This window comes from Hetaerina americana, unplaced genomic scaffold (assembly GCF_022747635.1).
Source record: "Hetaerina americana unplaced genomic scaffold, ioHetAmer1.1.p SCAF_13, whole genome shotgun sequence".
NCBI lineage: Eukaryota > Metazoa > Arthropoda > Insecta > Odonata > Calopterygidae > Hetaerina > Hetaerina americana.
The window spans coordinates 12586277-12605013 of NW_027286403.1; the positions used below are offsets into that span (position 1 = coordinate 12586277).

The 18737-nt window shown below is 43.1% G+C and overlaps 1 protein-coding gene across 1 annotated transcript in view; it reads left to right on the top strand.

The window, feature by feature from the left end:
- Positions 1 to 18737, top strand: part of spen (split ends) — a 76359-nt gene that overhangs the window by 32109 nt on the left and 25513 nt on the right. Inside the window, exons 9-13 of the mRNA XM_071583315.1 lie at positions 63 to 13172; positions 14452 to 14611; positions 14990 to 15364; positions 16755 to 17285; positions 18348 to 18542. Of these exons, the coding sequence (XP_071439416.1) occupies positions 63 to 13172; positions 14452 to 14611; positions 14990 to 15364; positions 16755 to 17285; positions 18348 to 18542 (14371 nt within the window). The remainder of the gene's footprint in view (positions 1 to 62; positions 13173 to 14451; positions 14612 to 14989; positions 15365 to 16754; positions 17286 to 18347; positions 18543 to 18737) is intronic.

Below are 18737 nucleotides of genomic sequence, written 5' to 3' on the forward strand. Positions count from 1 at the left end.
GTAATTAAATGAATTTGTGATTTATTGCATGAATAATGAATATGCATTTCTGTCATTTACAGCAACTATGATGAGTTCAGTCAAGGAAGTGGTGCAAGCCATGATGACTCTTATGAGCAAGAACTGAGGGAGTATGGCTATTCTCAGAGAGAGCGCCGTGACTATGTGACTGACAACTTAGGAATGAGCGTGGTTGGCCTGAACCTCAACCTTGGGCTCGTGGGAGACAAGGGATTTGGACCAGCGCCTAATACTCCCTTTGGAGGTCCATCGACTGCTGTAGGACCAGCACCACCCTCTTCTCACCCTTACGATGACTATGAGGATGGGCCTGTGGGGAGTCGTAGACGACGCAGCAGAAGCCGTCACCGCAGTGCAAGTGATCAAGAGAGCTTCCATGGTGCATCACCACCACCACCGCCTCCACCACCCCACCCTTCACACCTTCATGCCCATCCCAGCCCTGTACCTCCTGGTGTTGTGTCTGGAGGTCGGCATGGGAGTCCACCTGTCATGGGAAAGCGATATTCCATGTACCGTGGTTTAGGGGGCCACTCTTCTTCTCGCGGTGTTGGTGGTGCATCAGGATTTGGTGGTAGTCCAGCTCGTGATGTTATGGAAAAGGACTGTTCCACCTCAGACATATGCTTGACAGGCAAGGGCAAGCTAGTGGTGGAAGCAAAAGGGGATTTGCGTGACTCCCTTACTGCTTTGCGTGGGGGTGGTGTGGATGTTGGACCAGTGGATCGTGGTGGGAGGTTACAGAGGTATACAGAGAAGGAGCCGGGAGGTTATAAAAGGCATGCCCTTCAAAGTGTAGTTGCTTCATCATGTGGTGGTAGGACACAGGAAAGGGGACTTCGTGTCTCTGTGGTGGATGGAGATGGTGAATGTGGTGATGGAATGAGTGATAGTGTTGTAGTTGGTGCGAGTGATATTAGGCACTTGCAAAAAGAAAGGGTGCATATTCAACACCTTCTGGAACAGCTTGAAGAAATGGGAGGTACTGGCTCTGGAGGTGAGGATAGGAGTGAATGTGGGGATGTTCCCAGGAGTGGGAAGAAAGCCCGCATATGTGTGCGAGGTGGGGATGATGGAACCTCTGATGGACTTCCATCAAATACAGCCACCCTAAAGGTAAGCACAAGGAGCCTTATCTCAGGCAGTAAAGTAATGGTGTCCCCATCATCGTGTGGTAGATCACTGCTATCACCAGTTGGAAATATGGTGAGGGGAAATGCTCCATCTTCTTCTCCCAGGGTTAACGTGTCCCCGTCAGGCTCCCTTAAAAGTAGTTCTTCAATTGGAGCTAAATCTGGAGTGATAACTATTTCATCAAAATCCAGTCATTCCAAATCAAATCAAATTGGGATGGGTTCCTCTACCTCCAGTGATCTTGGGGATGTAAGTAATCGGCAACATGGAAACAGTGATACAGCATCACTTCAGTCCGTTTCTGGTAATTATCATCGTAGATCAGAAGTTCGTAGGTCTGCTGATGCTAAGAGCCGTCGACCAACTCTAGATAGTGTGAGATCTAGAGACAGTTCAGTACCTGGGCCAGAGAGTACAACCTTAACAACTAACAGGGATTACTCTCCTCACTTTGTTTGTAAAAGGAGAAAAACTGGAAGCTCCACGGAAAACGATGACAGACCTTTGTCAAGAAAACATCATCACAACGAAGAAGAGGGAGTGCTGAGCGCAAATGAGACAAAGGGCCATCACGCACATCACCATCATCATCACCATCATCATCACCACCATCACCGCGACAGGGAGAGGGGAGAGCCTAGAGCAGCTGGCGTTGCTGTTGGTGGTGAAGATGAAGAAGGAAGTCGACCGGGCACCCCATTATGCGACGAGAAGCCTGAGAATCCAATGGAGCCCCGTAAGATTCCACGTGAAAAACTGGATATGGGTCCCCTGTCCCTACCTCTACCAGGGTTTGCACGGATGAAAGCTAGCCCTAATATTCCTGTCATTGAGTCAGCTTCCCCCGATGAAACTGTATCTTCCCCAACTAAGGCAGGCTACACAATTAAGTCTCCTCCTCCACCTGTTCCCCCACCCCATAAATCTTGTCCAATGGCTTCCCCAAAGTTGGTGTCTTCTGTTCCAGAGGCGAGGAGGGCACCTTCTCTGCCCGCGGTCGGGGAAGATGCAAGGGTCGTGGAGACCAGGACGGAGACTGCAGGAAGCCCTTGCACAGTTGGGCCCCGCCAAGCAATTTCCTGTCCCCCAATATCTGATGCCTCACATTCCCACAAAAATGTTCAAATCTGTCCTCCCAAATCCTCCCCAAACACAGCTGTCAGTATAACATCTGAACCTGGAAGGTCCCCTTCTACATTGTCCTCACCAAAGCATTCCTCACAATCTTCTTCGCTGCCATCTTCTCCGACTTCTTCGGAGCGTGATGGCAATTTGGCCTCCTCTCCTGGAGTGCCTTTCCCATCATCCCCACCTGGTGCACCCTCACTTGCAGAGCGCATTCGGCGCTTAGATGAAAAGTATGAGAAATGGTCTGGACTTAGGGCTTATGGTCCTGTTACCGTTGGCAGTGGTACAGGTTCTGTGACAAGCTCTGCATCTTGTGAGAGTGGTGTTGGTAATGATTTCCCCTCTGGTTCACAGTCCATGAGGTTACGACATCGGCCATTAGACCTTGATGAGTTAAGAAAGCAACAGCCATCAGAGATAGTTCGGTCAGTACTTTCTAGACGAAGTGTCTTTGATGAGGACTCAAAAAGGCTTGAAAATTTTGGAGAGAAATATGAGCCAGGGGAATTTCCAGCGAATTGGACCTCTAGGGCTGCACTTCGTAACCCTGGGACAGGACGGGATGGTGCTCCTTCCTCACCTGTAACCCTTCCAGGATCTCCTATATTGACCACAGGTCGCCCAACCGTCCCCTCTGATAACAGGGCTGTCTCCGTCCCAAACCCTAGCTCAGCTCCTATAACAACCACAACACAGTCGTCAACATCAGCATCACCACGCTCTGTAGCCAGTACATTTCCCTCTGGGTCAAGTACTACATCGCCAGCATTCCGGACCCTCCGAGCCAATGCAACACCTCCTTCTAGGGGGACTCAGATACCAAAGAGTCAGGGAATTGTGACAAACTCTCCTGTTGGCACAGGTACAGTTAGAGCGATAGTCTCAACTGCTCCATCCAGGGGCTTACAATACCCATTCCCTAGCCACCCACCTGTGGTTCCTACAACCTCTGTTGCTACAACTACTGCTGCTGGAGCTCCAGTAACTGTCTCTACTGTTTCTTCAGGCTCAGTAGTCCCAAGAGCAGGTTGCACTCCTCCTCAAATGACTGTAGCTCTATCTTCTCCAACAGTTACCTCTTCAAACCCCCTTCCAAGTGTGAATCCTAGTGATGAACAATGTATCATTGTTCCATCAACCACGGGATCATCAAAAACATCAACATCATCAGGCCACACAATTGAAAAGGTTTTGTCACTCGAGCCATCTGTTCCGTCCTCGGGCACGGGACATTCAAATGATCCTCTGGTAGTCACCACTGTGACTGCTGCTGGCACATTACCTACTACAGTGGTTACCACTGCTGTGTCACCGACATCTGTTACAACCACTACATCTCTTACCTGCCTTCCTTCTGTGGCAGCATCCCCTGTGTCTCGTTCCTTAGAAACCCCCCTATCTCCGATTATAACAGACTCATCAACAGTAAAGCCAATATCTGTGTCAAGGTCAAGGAGTATAAGCACCTCTGGGGAGTCTGTGAAGTGCCCTAAAAAAGATGCTGTATTGAGTGCTGTTACTGAATGCCCAGTGAAAGACATTACTGAAGAGGAACTTACATCTTCAAACCCTGTAAGTGGGAGGGATAAGGACGTAAGTACACAAGAGAAGGAAAAGGATTCCGTTACTAGTGATAATTTAGAAGAGCCTACGGTAAATGAGCCAGTTGTGCAAAAGGTGAAAGTTGTACCGTCTCCGGAAATAGTGAAAGAGGTGAAGAAAGAAGGACCTATTAAATTAAAGGAAGAGCAGGTAACCAATGTTCCTGGTGTAAATGTTTATGCAGCAGAGGATAAGGATAGGGAGAAAAGAAAAGAGAGGAAGGACATTTCAAAAGAGCAGTCTCGAAAAGTTTTAGATGCTGGAGCATCTAATGGAACATCAAAGACTGCTACAAATATTTCTAATGCTGTTGGTAGTATAGGCTGTAAGAGAAGAGTTGGCTCACAGGACAGTGTTGAAAGTGTAGGTGGGCATCACAAAGGAATAAAACGTGAACGATCTCCTGAAGCAACAGAGGCTAAGCGTGCAAAAATATCTCCTACAAGTTCTGGAGATGGACCGAAAACTATTGAAAGTAGCTCTGTATCTGTGAAAAATAGTCCAGTGTCTACAGTACCAGCCATCACAACCAAACCGGTAAAGGTTGATAGGAGGGATTCCAAAGACTCAAGAGATGGTTCTAGAAAAGGTAATGTTAGTGCCGAAAGGAAGGCTGATCGTACCGTTGGAAGTAACAGCAAAAAGGAAGAGAGACCACCGAAAACTGAGAGAGAAAGGAAGTCTTCTGTTGAAGACAAGAATAGTGTCTTCACAGCAGCTGTTGTCCCTAAGACACAGTCGGATGATAAGACCCCTCCTATTGAAACCACTCCAACAAACACAAAGGTTGTGAAAGAAGAGCCAAGTGTTGTCAATGAAAAGAAAAAAGGGAAAGAACATCACCATCATCATCACCACCATCACCACCATACGTCTGAATCATCATCACCTCCTACTCAAAAGCCTTCGGTTGTTGTTGCTCCTGAAAAGGAATTGCCAATAAAAGCTGAAGCATTGCAAGCTGGGGTGGAAAAACATCGGGCAAGAGACAAAGAAAAGCAGAAAAGAAGAAGTAAATCTGAGAAGGGCAGGGAAAGTCCCAAGGATAGTGCTAAAAATAAAGAAGAAATTAAAGTTGAGAAGAAAAAAGATGACGCAGATGAAGAATCAATGTCAACAGCTCAGGAGAAGGAAGATGCAAAGTATAAGCACTCAAAGAAAGATGCAAAAGAGCGGAAGAAAGATCGAAAGAGTGGAGGAAGCACGGAGAGTGCTGTGGTAAAAGAAGAACCAAATTCTTCATCTAGCAAGTCATCGACTAAGAAGAAGGAAGGTGTGCCTGCTCCTGTGGCTGTGAAAGCAGTGGCAAAGCGGAAAGAGAGTGCTGCTGCTGGCAGTGACAGTGATGGGGGCAGTGAGGATGATGACCCAAAACCAAAGAAGCACTCTATTTTTGACATTGTCCTGGATGAGCCAGCTTACATATCCATGTATGACAAAGTGAAAGCCCGCTCTACAAAGAACATGCAGAAGCAGGAAGAAGAAAAGAGGCAAGAGAGACTAAAAGAAAAGTTCTCTGCCTTGAAACAGTCAAGAGCAAGAAGGGAAGAGAAAAAGAGGTCAACCTCTTGGGATGAAGACTCAGACACTGACCATGAAAGGGAAGAGCGGTGTGAGAAAGAGCGCCGTAGTACTTCAGGTGTAGGATCCACTTCCGGGGCATCAGGGGCTGGTGTTGGAAAACGTTCCAATAAGTTAGTCATCACCAGCTCAGAAGATGAGGAGACATATGATGATACTGAAGACCACCGTGAGAATGCAGGCCATGGAGATGAAGGTGATGTGGAAGAGGAGGCTGAAAGTATGGTGAAAGAGGAGGAAGATCGTAGGAAGCGGAAACCTATAAGTAAATCCTCAAGAGGTACCTTGACTAAAACAAAAGCAGAAGAAGAGGATCCAAGCACAAAGTCTGAGACAGATAGTAATTTGCCCAAACATCATCCTTCTGGAGGGCAAAATAAAATACCTAAAACTAAAAAGAGTATGTATAGTAACCAAGTCCGTGCTAATAGGTCTCAGCTGATTAATACTTCTAGTGCAGATGAAAGTCTAAGCTCTGAAGTTATGACTAAATTGGATGCCCCTAAGGTAAAGTCTCGCCCTGCTTCAGCAACCTCTTCCCGTAGAGGCAGTCGATCAAGAATAGCATCTGATACGTCAGAAGAAGAGAGTCATCAGGTGATTGCATCAATGGATTCTTCCAGTGACAGGGCAGTGGGCTCCAATCGTTTGAAGACTAGAGACGTGTACTCTGATGATAGTGAAGCTGATCTCATTGGAGCCGAAACTCAGAAAGTCCACACGCCTCATTCATATTCATCAATTCAGCATCTTCCATCTCTTGCACCACCACTTCCACCACCGTCACCATTAATACCAGAGGAGAAAATAAATGCTTGCACGAAGAAAACTCCTGGAATCGGTGGTCGTCACAGGTCTATTGACCCCAGTGATGATGAGCGAAATCTCACTAACCGTGAGAGTGCACTTATAAATAATGTTCAGGAGGATTCTGTTGGGAGTCATACAATGGATGATGATGAGAAGGCTGATGTAAAGCCTAGTGAGATAAGAAGAACAAATTCAGATGACTCTAAAGGGGATAATGCTAAAGTTTTCTCCACTCATGAAGAATCTGATGTGGTTGAGGCATTGGATAAGAACATTTCAAATCACCAGGCTAGTGCAAATGATCTAAAATTGGAGCATAACATCATAAAGAAGTCTCACAAAAAGAAAAAGAAGCTTGGTGGAAGCAAAAAGGTGTCAATATCCAATGAAGAACCTAATAATGCCCAGAAAGAGATTTCATTTGCGGCTGATACTATTCAGAGTGCATCGGACTCAGGAGCACCCGATGGTAAGGGTGATGAATATACAAAGAATTGGAATAAACTACTTCCAAATGAGTCAGATGCTGAGCGCAGAAAACATCAGCTAAAGAGAGAGAGGAAGCGCTCTGGTCATAAGTTGCCTGATGAAGACAGTACAGTTGTGAATGCTCTGCTAGCATCTCTTGCAGCAAGTGTTAAAGGCTACAAAGAGCCAAAAGTTGAAGAAGTTCCAAAGAAGGAGGAGAAAAGTGCATCAATACCTGATACTGAAGCCTCTGAAATTACCAAGTCATCAAGCCAACGCAAGAAAAAGATGCCAAATAAATTGGAAACAAACATTAGCAAAACATCTGCTGAAGTAACTGTTGGAAAGCGAGATGGAAAAATGGAAGATATATTCGGCCCGCTTTCTGATGATGATGCTGGAATAGCTGCTGTGGAACAGAGGTCTGGAAATAATGTGTCAACAGTTTCAAGCTCTGGGGGAGGAAGCGAGGGCACATTTGGTGCACCCTTCCCAATGAAATGGAATGTGTCAAATGTATATGGTTCCGATTCTGATTCAAACATAGAGACATCTCCTGCAGAACTTAGATCTTCTCCCAAGTCTTCGGTGAATGTGCAACCACCCCTTTCTTCGTCCTTCCCTCCCCCACCCCCTCCTCCTCCACCCGTTGAGATTTTGACCAATGACACAGTGGCAGCACCAGCCGAATCCACAGATTCTGAGTGTATTCCCCCAGAGACAACATTGGAGATAGTCACCAAAAAACATTCAGAGGAAAGAAAGCGCAAGAGGGAGAAGAAGAGCAAGGAGAAGAGGGAAAAGAAAGAATCCAGTAAAAATGTAGTTGATGAAGGGGCCAGTATTCAGGGAGATGAGGGACCACGAGACTCTCATTCAGGGTTCTCAAGCATTCCTCAGATCACATCAGCTAAGCAGCCAAACAAAACAGCTAATCATTCAGATCATAATGAGGGTATAGTGAGTGAAGCATCGTCTATGAATGCAGGAAATCCAGTTTCCACCAGACGGGAGTCTACAGCATTAGAGGCATACTCATTCATAGAAGATGAACATGAGAGTGAACCACGCATTCCTGTTAAAGAGAAAAAGAAGAAACGCAAGAAGATGAAAGAAGAGCGAAATCGGAAAGAAAGCCAAGAGGTTCGTGATTATAAACCTGCGGAGGATGTATCTCAAGAATTAGAGGCACCTCCAAAAAATACACTTGAGGATAGACTTTCTGAAACTACAGAAGCTATTCATGTTGGTATGCAGAGTCCTTGTAATAGGGATTCTTCAAAGGGAAATGACAGCTCAATAGATCCAAGTGAAAGGTCATTCAATAAGGATCACCAACAGTCTGTTTCTCCTGAGCCAGTGCTTCCCAGACCATGCACACCTGAAGAAACTGTTGGGGGAGAATTTGATGTTGATATCATAGATTCAAATCGAGGCTCTGCACCAGGAACTTCCCCCCACCATACCCAGCCTCTACTTCCCAGAACACCCACATCTGGCTTACTTCAATCCCCATCATCTCACCCCGTCGAATCTGAGGTCTCTTCAAGGCACAGGAGTGATAAATTTGTTGCCCCTGGTTTTGGAGGAAATGTGCATGATGCACAAATTCATGATACTGCTGTTAAGAGCATCTCAGCAGGTGATTCTGTTTCTGATAGAGACGGCATCCTTAGCAATTCTGTAATACCTTCAACACCCCCAACACCACCTCATTCAGCTGATTCAGAAGTAATTTCCGATATCAAAGAGGGAGACATTTCTGCAGATGATGTCAACAGAGGCGATGCTGATGAAGGGGATGTTGGTGAGACGATGTCATCAGAAGGTGTCGGTGGGAAACCGCGAACAATAATTTCACAGGAAGAGACAGAGGATGCTGTAGCTGCCCTTCTGGGAGAAACATTTACTTTTGCTGGTCGGTACAGCTCTGAGCCAGAACCTGTGGTGGTTGTGTCCTCAGCTGCATCTGCATTACCATCTTCTCACATTCCATCTACAGAATCAGATTCTGTGGTGCCACCAGTTGAAACACCAGTGACTACTGATGCTGGTGAAAGAGTTGAACCAATAGAAGTGGTCAGTAATGTTTTGGAAGAGGAAAGTGCCAAAGAGAGCTCTTCTGCTGTGCAAATGGAAGGGACTGTTGAAGAAGAGGAAGAGGATGGTATTGTGTCAGAAGAGTCTAGGAAAGAGACGCAGTTGGCTGTGAGAAGTCTTGAATCTGAAATGCCAAATCCAGGAGTGCTGGAATCCTCACCTGCTGCTGTTGAGAAAGTCCTTTCAGTAGGAGTTAGTGCAAAATGGAAATCACCTTGCTCACCACCTTCAATGCCCATTTTAGCTTCTCAGGTGATGCCTGCACAAACTATCGAGATTATGGAGGGACTGAAAGAAAATGTTGATGATATTCATGGAACTGAAAAATGGAAAGACATTGCAATTGAAGAGGTCCAAAAAGAAATCATTTCTGGGAACGATGTGGGCAGTATTGATGAAAAGCAAGGTGCCAAAGATCGAGACTCAAGTGGACCTGGCACACCACCATCTGAGTCTGAGCTGCAAATAGATGAGGGACCATGTGATGGTGGCACTGAGAGTGATCATGTTAAAAATAATGGTGATGATGTAGATGAAGGATCAAGAAAAAATATTGCCCCAGTTATGGACATTCCAAGTGTGGCAAGGCAGCTGGAAATGCCTGCATCACCATTTGTTGAAGCAAAGGAGCAGTGGTCAGAAATGGATATCCCAGAAAATCAAACTAAAAAGGTGGATTTAGATCCTAAAGTTGTTGAGACTCAAGAATTGCCCCATGGCGGAAAGATACTGGAAATTAAATCATCTGTGTATCTGCAGCCAATTCATAATGAGGTAAACATTGAAAAAGATACTGATGCAGATCCACTGAAAAAGGCACCTAACCAGTTAGGCACGCATGATCATGACAAAATGTCCACTAATGAGGAAGATCATCATCAAGAAAACAGTACTCCTGTCATCTCTGGTGTTGGTGATGAAGAAAAGTATAAGGAAATTAATGTCACTTACGCTGAATCTAGAAATGAAGAATCAGCACTATCTGAGATGCAGGCAGACCAATTAGCCACAGAACCAGCTCAGGCAACTACAGATGCCTGCATAATACCTGAAGAAACAGCAGTTAAGCCCCAAGGAGTTCCTGTATCATTGGATAAATTGTCGAAGAGTGAAGAAGTGGAAGGTGAAGCTACTTGTCTGAAACAACATACTCCTGAAAATATTTCACTTCCATTAACACCAAATGGAGCGGAAGAAAATACTGAAACATGCACAACATCAACTGAAATGAAGAAGGGTCAAGAAGAAGAATTGAGCATTAGCATTGAGTCACCAACTTTACCAGCTGCTGGCCAAGATTCTAAGGATATGTACAGTAAAGAGACTGCAGTCTCAGACAAAGATCCAGAAAATGAAGTAATTGCAGCTCTTTCAGATAACATGAGTAATGCCCAGTCACTGGAAGATGATGTTGAAATAAAACCAATTGCCCACCATAATTCTACCACTCCAGAAGTAGAAAATTCATCTAAAATGCCCACTGAACCTAAAGTGGAAGTAGAAGACAATATCAGTGAAAGTATCAGCCAGAATGATAATACTTTTGAAGGTGAAAGGGAGAAATATGAAAAAACAGATGTATCAAGTCCATTGGATGAATCAAATGAAAAGAAAACTATGCCCGTTGAAGAAATCCCAGTGGCTTCCACGAAGGAGAAGGTAGAAACTCAAATTAATCAAGAAATAAGTATAAAATCAGAGGAAATTACGTCATTAAGTGATGCTGCGGTGCCCTCACATTCCACAGCAGTTCCATCTCCCAAAATATCTATTGCTCCTGCTATTGAAAGTGACACTTCCCTCACTCCAAAGGAGTTAGAAAATCCAAAAGAGCCTAGAGAAGAATTTTCCTGTTTGGTTAAAAATGAAGTTCCCTCAGTAATCCATTCTGGGGAAGGGAAATGTGATGAGGTGAAGGAAGTGGGCAATGATGAGATCAAGGTTGAGATGGAAGCAGAAGATGAAGAGGAAGCCAGTGCTTTGCATGCCAGCGAAGCCCATACACACCGTGACTCGGACACATCTGGTGAGATACCTGCTGATGATCATTATGGTCAGCAAATGTTTTCCAATGAAGGATATGGCTTGGTTGTCAGCTCTGGCCGTAAATGGGGAAGTACAGCACGTGGAGAAGGGAGAGCCAGAAGAGGTCGCCGTGGAAGAAGGGGAGGTCTTGCAGACTTGGATCCAGGGGCTGGTGGTGTGGTCACGCGTAGGACCAGACTTTCACGAGGTAGATTAAGAACTTCAGTTGTGGAGTCACGAGGCCTTACTGCTAGATCCCCTCCCCCACCACCTCCACCAATGGAAGACATTTTGGGCCAAAAGGGTGAAGACCTTGCCCATGTACCTGTAGAGATCACCTGTGAGGTCATGGAGACCAGAGGGAGAAAGAGTCGCAGAGGTAGAAAGAAGAAATGGATGGACATACCCCCTATTCCTCCTCTCCCAACTATTCCAGCAAAGGAGGATCATATTGAAGATGGGCGGAAAAGTTTGACGGATGTTTATGAGTTTCATGATTCTGAAGAGGAAGATGAAGGCTTTAGAAATGAAACTAGTGTCAAGGTTAGTGTCCCAAGTGCAGCAGAGAAAAAGGAAGATAAAGCACGTTGGTTGGAGAATGTTGCCTCAGTTGCACTTGAAAATCCTATCCCTGGTGCTTCACCACCCAATTCCTTGGTGGCTCCTGTATCAGAAGCCCCAAGGTTAAGTGCCCTGGAAACGGTGAGACCTAGATTGATTCTTACGATTAAAAGTCCTATGAAAGAATCTGCCAAAGTAGAAACAAGAGAGGAGTTTGTCAGTGGTGTAGGAATTGGTACAAATTGTGTTAATAAGGAAAAAGAACATTCTCTTGAAACTGGTTCAATTCCTCTCGACTCAAGATCAAATGATGATAATTCATCAAAGGACATGGCTGATAGAGAATCTTCTGACTCTTCAGCAATCTTTCCTGCAGCACGCTCTCCACCTGGTGCTCCCACACGCAAGTCTCGTCGCCTCCGAGAGAAAGATGGTAATCGAACTACCGTGGATGACGTGATAGAGGATGTGGTTCGTGGCAACTTTGGAATGCCTGAAGTGTCATCGACTGCTGTGCCATCAGTGATGAATGCAGTTCAGCCAAGAACTCCATCAAGTCCGGTTGTACCCATCCAGAGGGCAACCCGTCGTTCCACAAGGGCTGCAAGACATGCTAGAGAAGAAATATTGCTTTTTCAGAATAGAGACATTGAGGTTAGGAAATCTCCTCGCAGTGGTCGCAGTCCGGCAGCAGTCAAGTCAGATACATCTGATTCTGGACGAATGGAAGAGAAGCAGTCTGAATCTGAGGATGAGAAAAGTGAGAGTAGGGCTCCTGTTAGTGGCGCAAATTACCAGGAGCCTAGCGCATGGTCTAACATACCTGTTTCTAGCGGTAAGAAAGTGGCAGTGAAGGCAGAGCATGGTGATCGCAAGAACAGCGTTCCTGGCTCAATGTCAGTTCCAATGGTGCTGGTTATCGGTGAGTCGGATGAGCCAACAACACTTATCGACCCAGTAACAGGACTTCTCATACCAATGAGGGAATCAGAGGAAGGGCAATATATCCCTGTGACAACCTCAGGCTCAGGTGCATCAGGTCCCCCCACCACAACAACCCATGCCATCCTTCATGCCACCCCTTCCATCAAATCAACACCTGCACCATCCTCCCAGGCCCTTCCTATCATCAGTGCGCCCACTCTCACCACGGTCTCCCGTTCGGCTCCATCCGCAGTTGCTTCCGTACCATCGGTAACTCTTGTCTTGGTGCCATCCTCCTCTTCCTCTACCACTGCTGGTGCTCCTGCTCCTTCGGCACATTCCACTCCTGAGACAGTGCCCACGCTTCCCATGTCAGGCTCACCCACCCATTCCACTGCCCAGTCCCCCATGAGGGCTGCCACCTGTTCACCCCCTCGAGTCCCCGCCAGCTCACCTGTCCTCACCCCATGCCGCTCACCCAGCCGCATAGTGCGCATTCGGTCACCCAGCCGTCCACCCACCCCACCACCGCTTGCATCCCCTCCTGCTCGCTCTCATGCACCCTCACCCACCACTGCACCTGACACCTCGCCAACCCCTGCCATCCCAGTGGTTGTCCATGGGCCCTCTGCTGCATCAGCACCCGAGGTTGTAGTTCCCTCAAGTGGTGCTCCACCACCTCTTAAGGAACCACTTCCAAAGCTACATTGCATCCCAGTGGAGTTGTTGCAAAATCCAGTGGCTGTGCAGTCATCAAGGAAGCATCTGCTTATGTCTTCTCTTCCTCACCCAGCCAATGACATGGGCCCAATATCAAGGTGTGTCTCGGTTTTTATCATTTAATTTAAAAAATGATATTTTGAAAATATATCTAATAAGGAATGGACTCCCAAATTGTGGGAATTAATGATAGAGTAATAATGGCATATTCATTTATTCAGGGAAAGTTAAATCATTTTTAAAGTGAATTAACAGCTGCAGGAAAAAGTCCAGGCTCTTTATCTTTGCTTAAGTCGAAATATGAATGGTTGAAGTCAGCCCTGTCTGTTAATTTTGCAAATATCCTTTACTTGTCATCTAAAGCCTTCATGGTGAAAGCAGTATTGTTTTGAATTTGACCACTAGTATTGCCTATTTTGTGAAATTAATGCCATAATTGTTATCCATAAAAGTTACTGTCATAAGTTTGCTAACTTTTTTACAGTATTTATATTGACTGAAAATATTTTCCACATTAATGTTTCTCTTCTTGTGCACAGGAAATTTACAATTATATTGTTTCAATGTGTGTTCTTTAACTGGTTATTCAGTTTTATTTGAACTTGATTGTTGCTTAGATAATTTTGAACTTAAAATTTTTACTCTGCACGTAAATATCCCCTGAAACCTTTAAGGCCAGTTTAGTAAGTCTCCCTGCAATATAAATCTGGGTTTGTCTGGTTTGTCAAATATATGATTCAACTGTTGGTAATATCACTTCTAAAGGCTGCATTTTTTTCATCCCAGTGCTGCTGCTGATTTTGTGTAATTGTTGATTTACCGTCATAATTTATGTAGTCACCTTCACATTAACTGGTAGGGTCTGTTCTGCCATTACAGCTTATTCAAATGACAAAATGATTTTTTCCATTGGCCTGAACCCGATGTGACTTCATTTTATTTTTCTATGAATTGTGGATTCTTTGTACTTTTGATGCTGTACAAAGGCAGGGCAAGTAAAATAGTGAAACAAATAAAAAGGTATAATCAGGAAAAGAGTGAAATCAATAATAAAGGTATTCATAATAATTCAGAGATTCAATTCCAGATTTGAAATAATAGTATTGCAATTATGAAATAATTTCAGATATAAAGTAATAATTCTTAACATTTGTACATTTTAAATACCAGAAGCAATGGAAGTTTGATAAATCTTATTTTAGTACAAATAATGAAAGTTTTCGGTGCAATTTTGTCTTTTGCCTTATTTCTTTGGGTTTTAAGTTTGTGTGTAATGTAATCCAGTGAGATTAATTCTCTATTTGGTGTGAGCAGGATGGTTTTAACATTGTCAGAAGAAGCTGATTTGACATATCATGTGACTGTCCCTATTTCAAGGAGTATGGACATGAGGCAGGCATCAGGCGTTGTTGTTGAGGGTCTTGGTGCTAGGAGCCGTGCAATAATGCGTCCCCACCCAATAACTTCTAGTCAAGGTGCAACAACTACCAGCATAGTGAAGACTGGAGGCTCCTCAACTCTGCCCCATGGCCCAAAGGTATCAGTGTTTTCTAATTTTGCAGATAAACTTATTGCATTTGTTTAAGAATCAGAGAATCTCATTTCAATTAACTCTTTCACATCTGTCAAGATTAATGGTGAAAATATGAAATTTTAAATTTTGTCTCATTGTCATGTTTTTGATCAAGTCTACTTCTTGATTTTTCTCATTATTTTGCATATTTTGCGTATTTCTTTTGCAGATTTCATGGCTAGTTTTAGTTCCCTTGAAACATAAAAAATAAAATTTCCTTACCAGTGGCATATTATGAAATAATTCAATCATTTTACCAATATTTCTGTTGCCTTTCTCTCTTGAAGTCAGGTTGAACAATTTTTTATCACATTTGACATGCTTCTTCCAATTTTTTCTCAGGGTATTGGACGTGGCTTCCTCTCACAGCCTCCTATCCCATTCGCTTCTGGTAGCTGGGCATCTCCGCCAATGCCACCATCAGCAACTCCACCAGCAGTGTCAACTCCTCAATCAGTGTCATCTGTCAAAAGCAGTCCGAGTGACACCAGTCACCTGAGTGTAATTTCAGGTGGTGTGGGAAGTAGAGCTGTCCCTCCACCAATCCAGCCAGCCGTTTCAATTAGCACAGTGCCTCCTCATATGTTGTTACAGACTCGGTCTACAGTGGGGTCTCATGTGTCTCATCAACCTCCTAGTTCTCAACAGAAACAACAGCCACCCCAGCCAATGATTGCATCTATTGCTACTGCTAGAGTTCCAGGTCCCAAAAATCAAGTAAGTGAAATTTTATTTACAGAACTATCATTTCTATTTGTAGAACCTTAATATAATGAAGAATACAATAGTTTTATCTCAGAAAATGGTTTAGGATTGGAAGGTAACCTTTCAAGTTATCAAATTTGTTACCAATCATGTTACCATTTTGTTCTCTGTAAACAGATATAAAAGTTCAATTTTTGAAAAAAATTAATTCTTATAGCAAAATATTGTCATTATGATACTTTTTCCTTCGTAATTGAATTAGGATTGAATCAGAAATAATGGATATGTGTATTCATAATAAAAACTGTTGTTACGAAACACCGAAGCATTTCGGAAACTTCAAAGTTTTAATTTTTTTTTTCATCAGCCTGTGCAAAGAATTTAGTAATTATTAGGTATTGATGGGTCCATACTACTGAGACTAACCAAAACACAAATGCACTCACTCACTTAGATATTTCAGTAGCCCCAGCCACCTTCATGCGGGTACAAGGAGTCTCTGACCATGACTGACAGCCAGTCACTCCTTGTACCCTGATGAAGGTGGCTAGGACTGCCAAAACATCGAAGTGATTACTGTTTTGGTTAATCTTCTTACTATGATTAAATCAAGAATAAGTGTGTTCCCAATATTAAAGGCTGGACTAAAATTAGTAATGTATATTTAAAATTTTATCTTATGAGGGTCATAATTAATATATTTATGATGAATATATTAAATTTTGATCAGACTAGCTCTTAAACTCAATTTTCATGCATATTTTTAATAAGTTAACAATATTACCAGTTAAAAATCAATGTGAGGAAAAGCTACCAATGATTCATGGAATATGCAGCTGAATTATTGGTACAGGTTGATTTCAATTTTTACTGAACAACTGCTCATTATTCTTTCTCGGGGTAAAAAATGTTATTTAATCAATCAAATATTTTATTACTAGCATTTTGTCACTCCAATCATAATCTGAATTATGGTATTTACAATTAAGTGAATTTTACAATAGACGTAAAGCTTTTATTTGGAATGGAGTGAGTGGCATGTCTGAAGCCAGAAAATTCCCAATGCATATTTACAAAGTTGTCCGAAGGTGGAACATTAGTTTTGTTGATAGTTATGTTTTTTTTATTTTTTTTATTAGTATAAGATTTTCAGATTTGTATTGATAATAATCGACTCACTTGTGTATAAAAGTATATAGAGCCCTTAGATTCATCTTCTGATGGATCAATTTAATTCGTAAACTCTCAACAGGTGCCAAACATTTAATTTAGAAGGAAATTAATGTAAATCTAAAATGTTAAACTTTTGTAATAAACTGGAAATTAAATATTCTTATCTGAGTTAACTAATAGAATTAATTCAGAAGATTCTATAAAATTATATTTGTGTTATTTTTATAAGGGACGAATGGCCTCTCCAATGCCTGTTCGTGTTATGGTGCCATCACGGGCCACATCATCTAGGGAGAGTCCAGAGCCTGTTTTGCACAGGCCACCTTCCACGGAACAGAAAGTGTTTGACACTAGAATACCATATTATGGACAGTCAATTGTCCGTGTGCCAACATTGAGGGAGGAGGAGCCACTTCCTCCAGGACCTCCAATGCCCATCCATTACCATCGCTCCCGATCTGTGAAAGCATTGGCGTCGGAAAGCAAAGATGTTACAATGACATCAGCTGAGGCTGCAACAGCCCCTGGGACGCCCGGTCCGTTACCTGGAGGGTTGATGCCCAGTTCTGAAGTATCTCCAGGTGGCTGCATAGTTGTCCCAACACCAAGCCCAACTGGAGGGGCTGCAGCTCTGCGCACTGGGGGAGGGGCTAGTGGGGAGTCTTCTCCGCTTATGACCCACCACCATATGCCCTATGCACCTCATCACCCACAAGTTCTACAGGCTGGCCTTCCAGTTTCAGCCTATGGAGCCTCTTTGGTAAGCAACTCTTTGTACAATTTGTATTTAAAATCTCATGTTCTCAAATTATGCCCTGTCTTGTCTAAAAAATATAGATGGAAAGTAAAGGTGAATACTTTTATGAGTGTAAAGTTTATGTCCACATCTTAGTATGGTCAAGTAGAAAACAACTGATTTTTCTCATAAGGAAGGAAAGAAAACAAGAATATCTGCTCTTACATTCATAATGTCAGCAGGAATGAAAATATAATGTGCCAAGTATAAAGAAACTTTACAGAAAGTGCATTAGCCCTGTTCATAGTAACCTCACTTGACTCTTAGACGTTTTTGTTCCTTTCTTTTCTTTCATTTCCGTCACACATACAATAACAATTAAGGTGCTGGAAATACCAATTTTTTTTACCTGACTAAATGATGGTTGTACTAGGGCAATGAAAACCCTGTGCACCCTGGCTTACAGCAAAACTTAGTATTTCCATCATAAATTTCATTGATGGCTTACTTTTCAATGCATAGTATCATCTTCAGGTTCTTGCTCCTGAAGTAGATACTATGCATTGAAACAAAGGTCGTCAATAGAAGATTTATTGGAGGATATACCAAGTGTTTTTACTAGCCATGTGTTGCTTCTACATTACCCTGGAAACTACCTCATACATGTGGACCATGATCAATTGAAGGAAATTTCAACTATGTATAGTATAAAAACTCCCTTCATCTCATCAAATACATATCATAAAAAATAAATGCAGAAATGGGTGGAGATTCCTCATTAAAGTATTGATGTAGGTTATTAATTTAAACCCCTGAACCTAAGAGTCTACTCTTTGCAATTGTGACATTTCTTTCAATTGTATGTGTGCATGCAGGAGTTGAGAAAACTCTCTTCAAACATTTGTTGATTTAACTGTATTTGTTTTCCTTCTTTTGGTTCCCATGACTCATGAGAATTATTTCAGTTTTGTTATTATTTTTGGCTAAGGTAATTTATATGAGTGTATGTGGGTCAATTAATATATAAATACCCATTAAGGAACTCAAAAGTAGCTCATGGCTTGTTTCTTTTATTGTGGCAATCAGTCTGGTGCAAGTGGCTTGCGTGGAGAGTCACCAGCTCTCTCTGATTCCCCTGGACTGACAGGGGCGCCTATCTCAGATGAGATGCGTGGAATGAAAATTAGTGAGAGAATGTCAACCCTGGGAAGTCGGATATCAGTTCCCATGGCTCCTTCATCTCCACAGACGCCTACTCCTCCACCAGCACATCAGCCACAGGTAATTCAGTCTTACGAATTCCACCCCTCTCAGTTAAGCAATTTCTTAGGTCAAATGTTTCCATAATACTGCTGTATTTCCTCAATTTAGATCTTTAAATCTGATTATCATTGTAGGAAGTATATTCATCAGTCATAAAGGTGTTATGAGTGCTACCAAAAGCATGAGCACTTGTCAAAAGATGATTTAAACTGT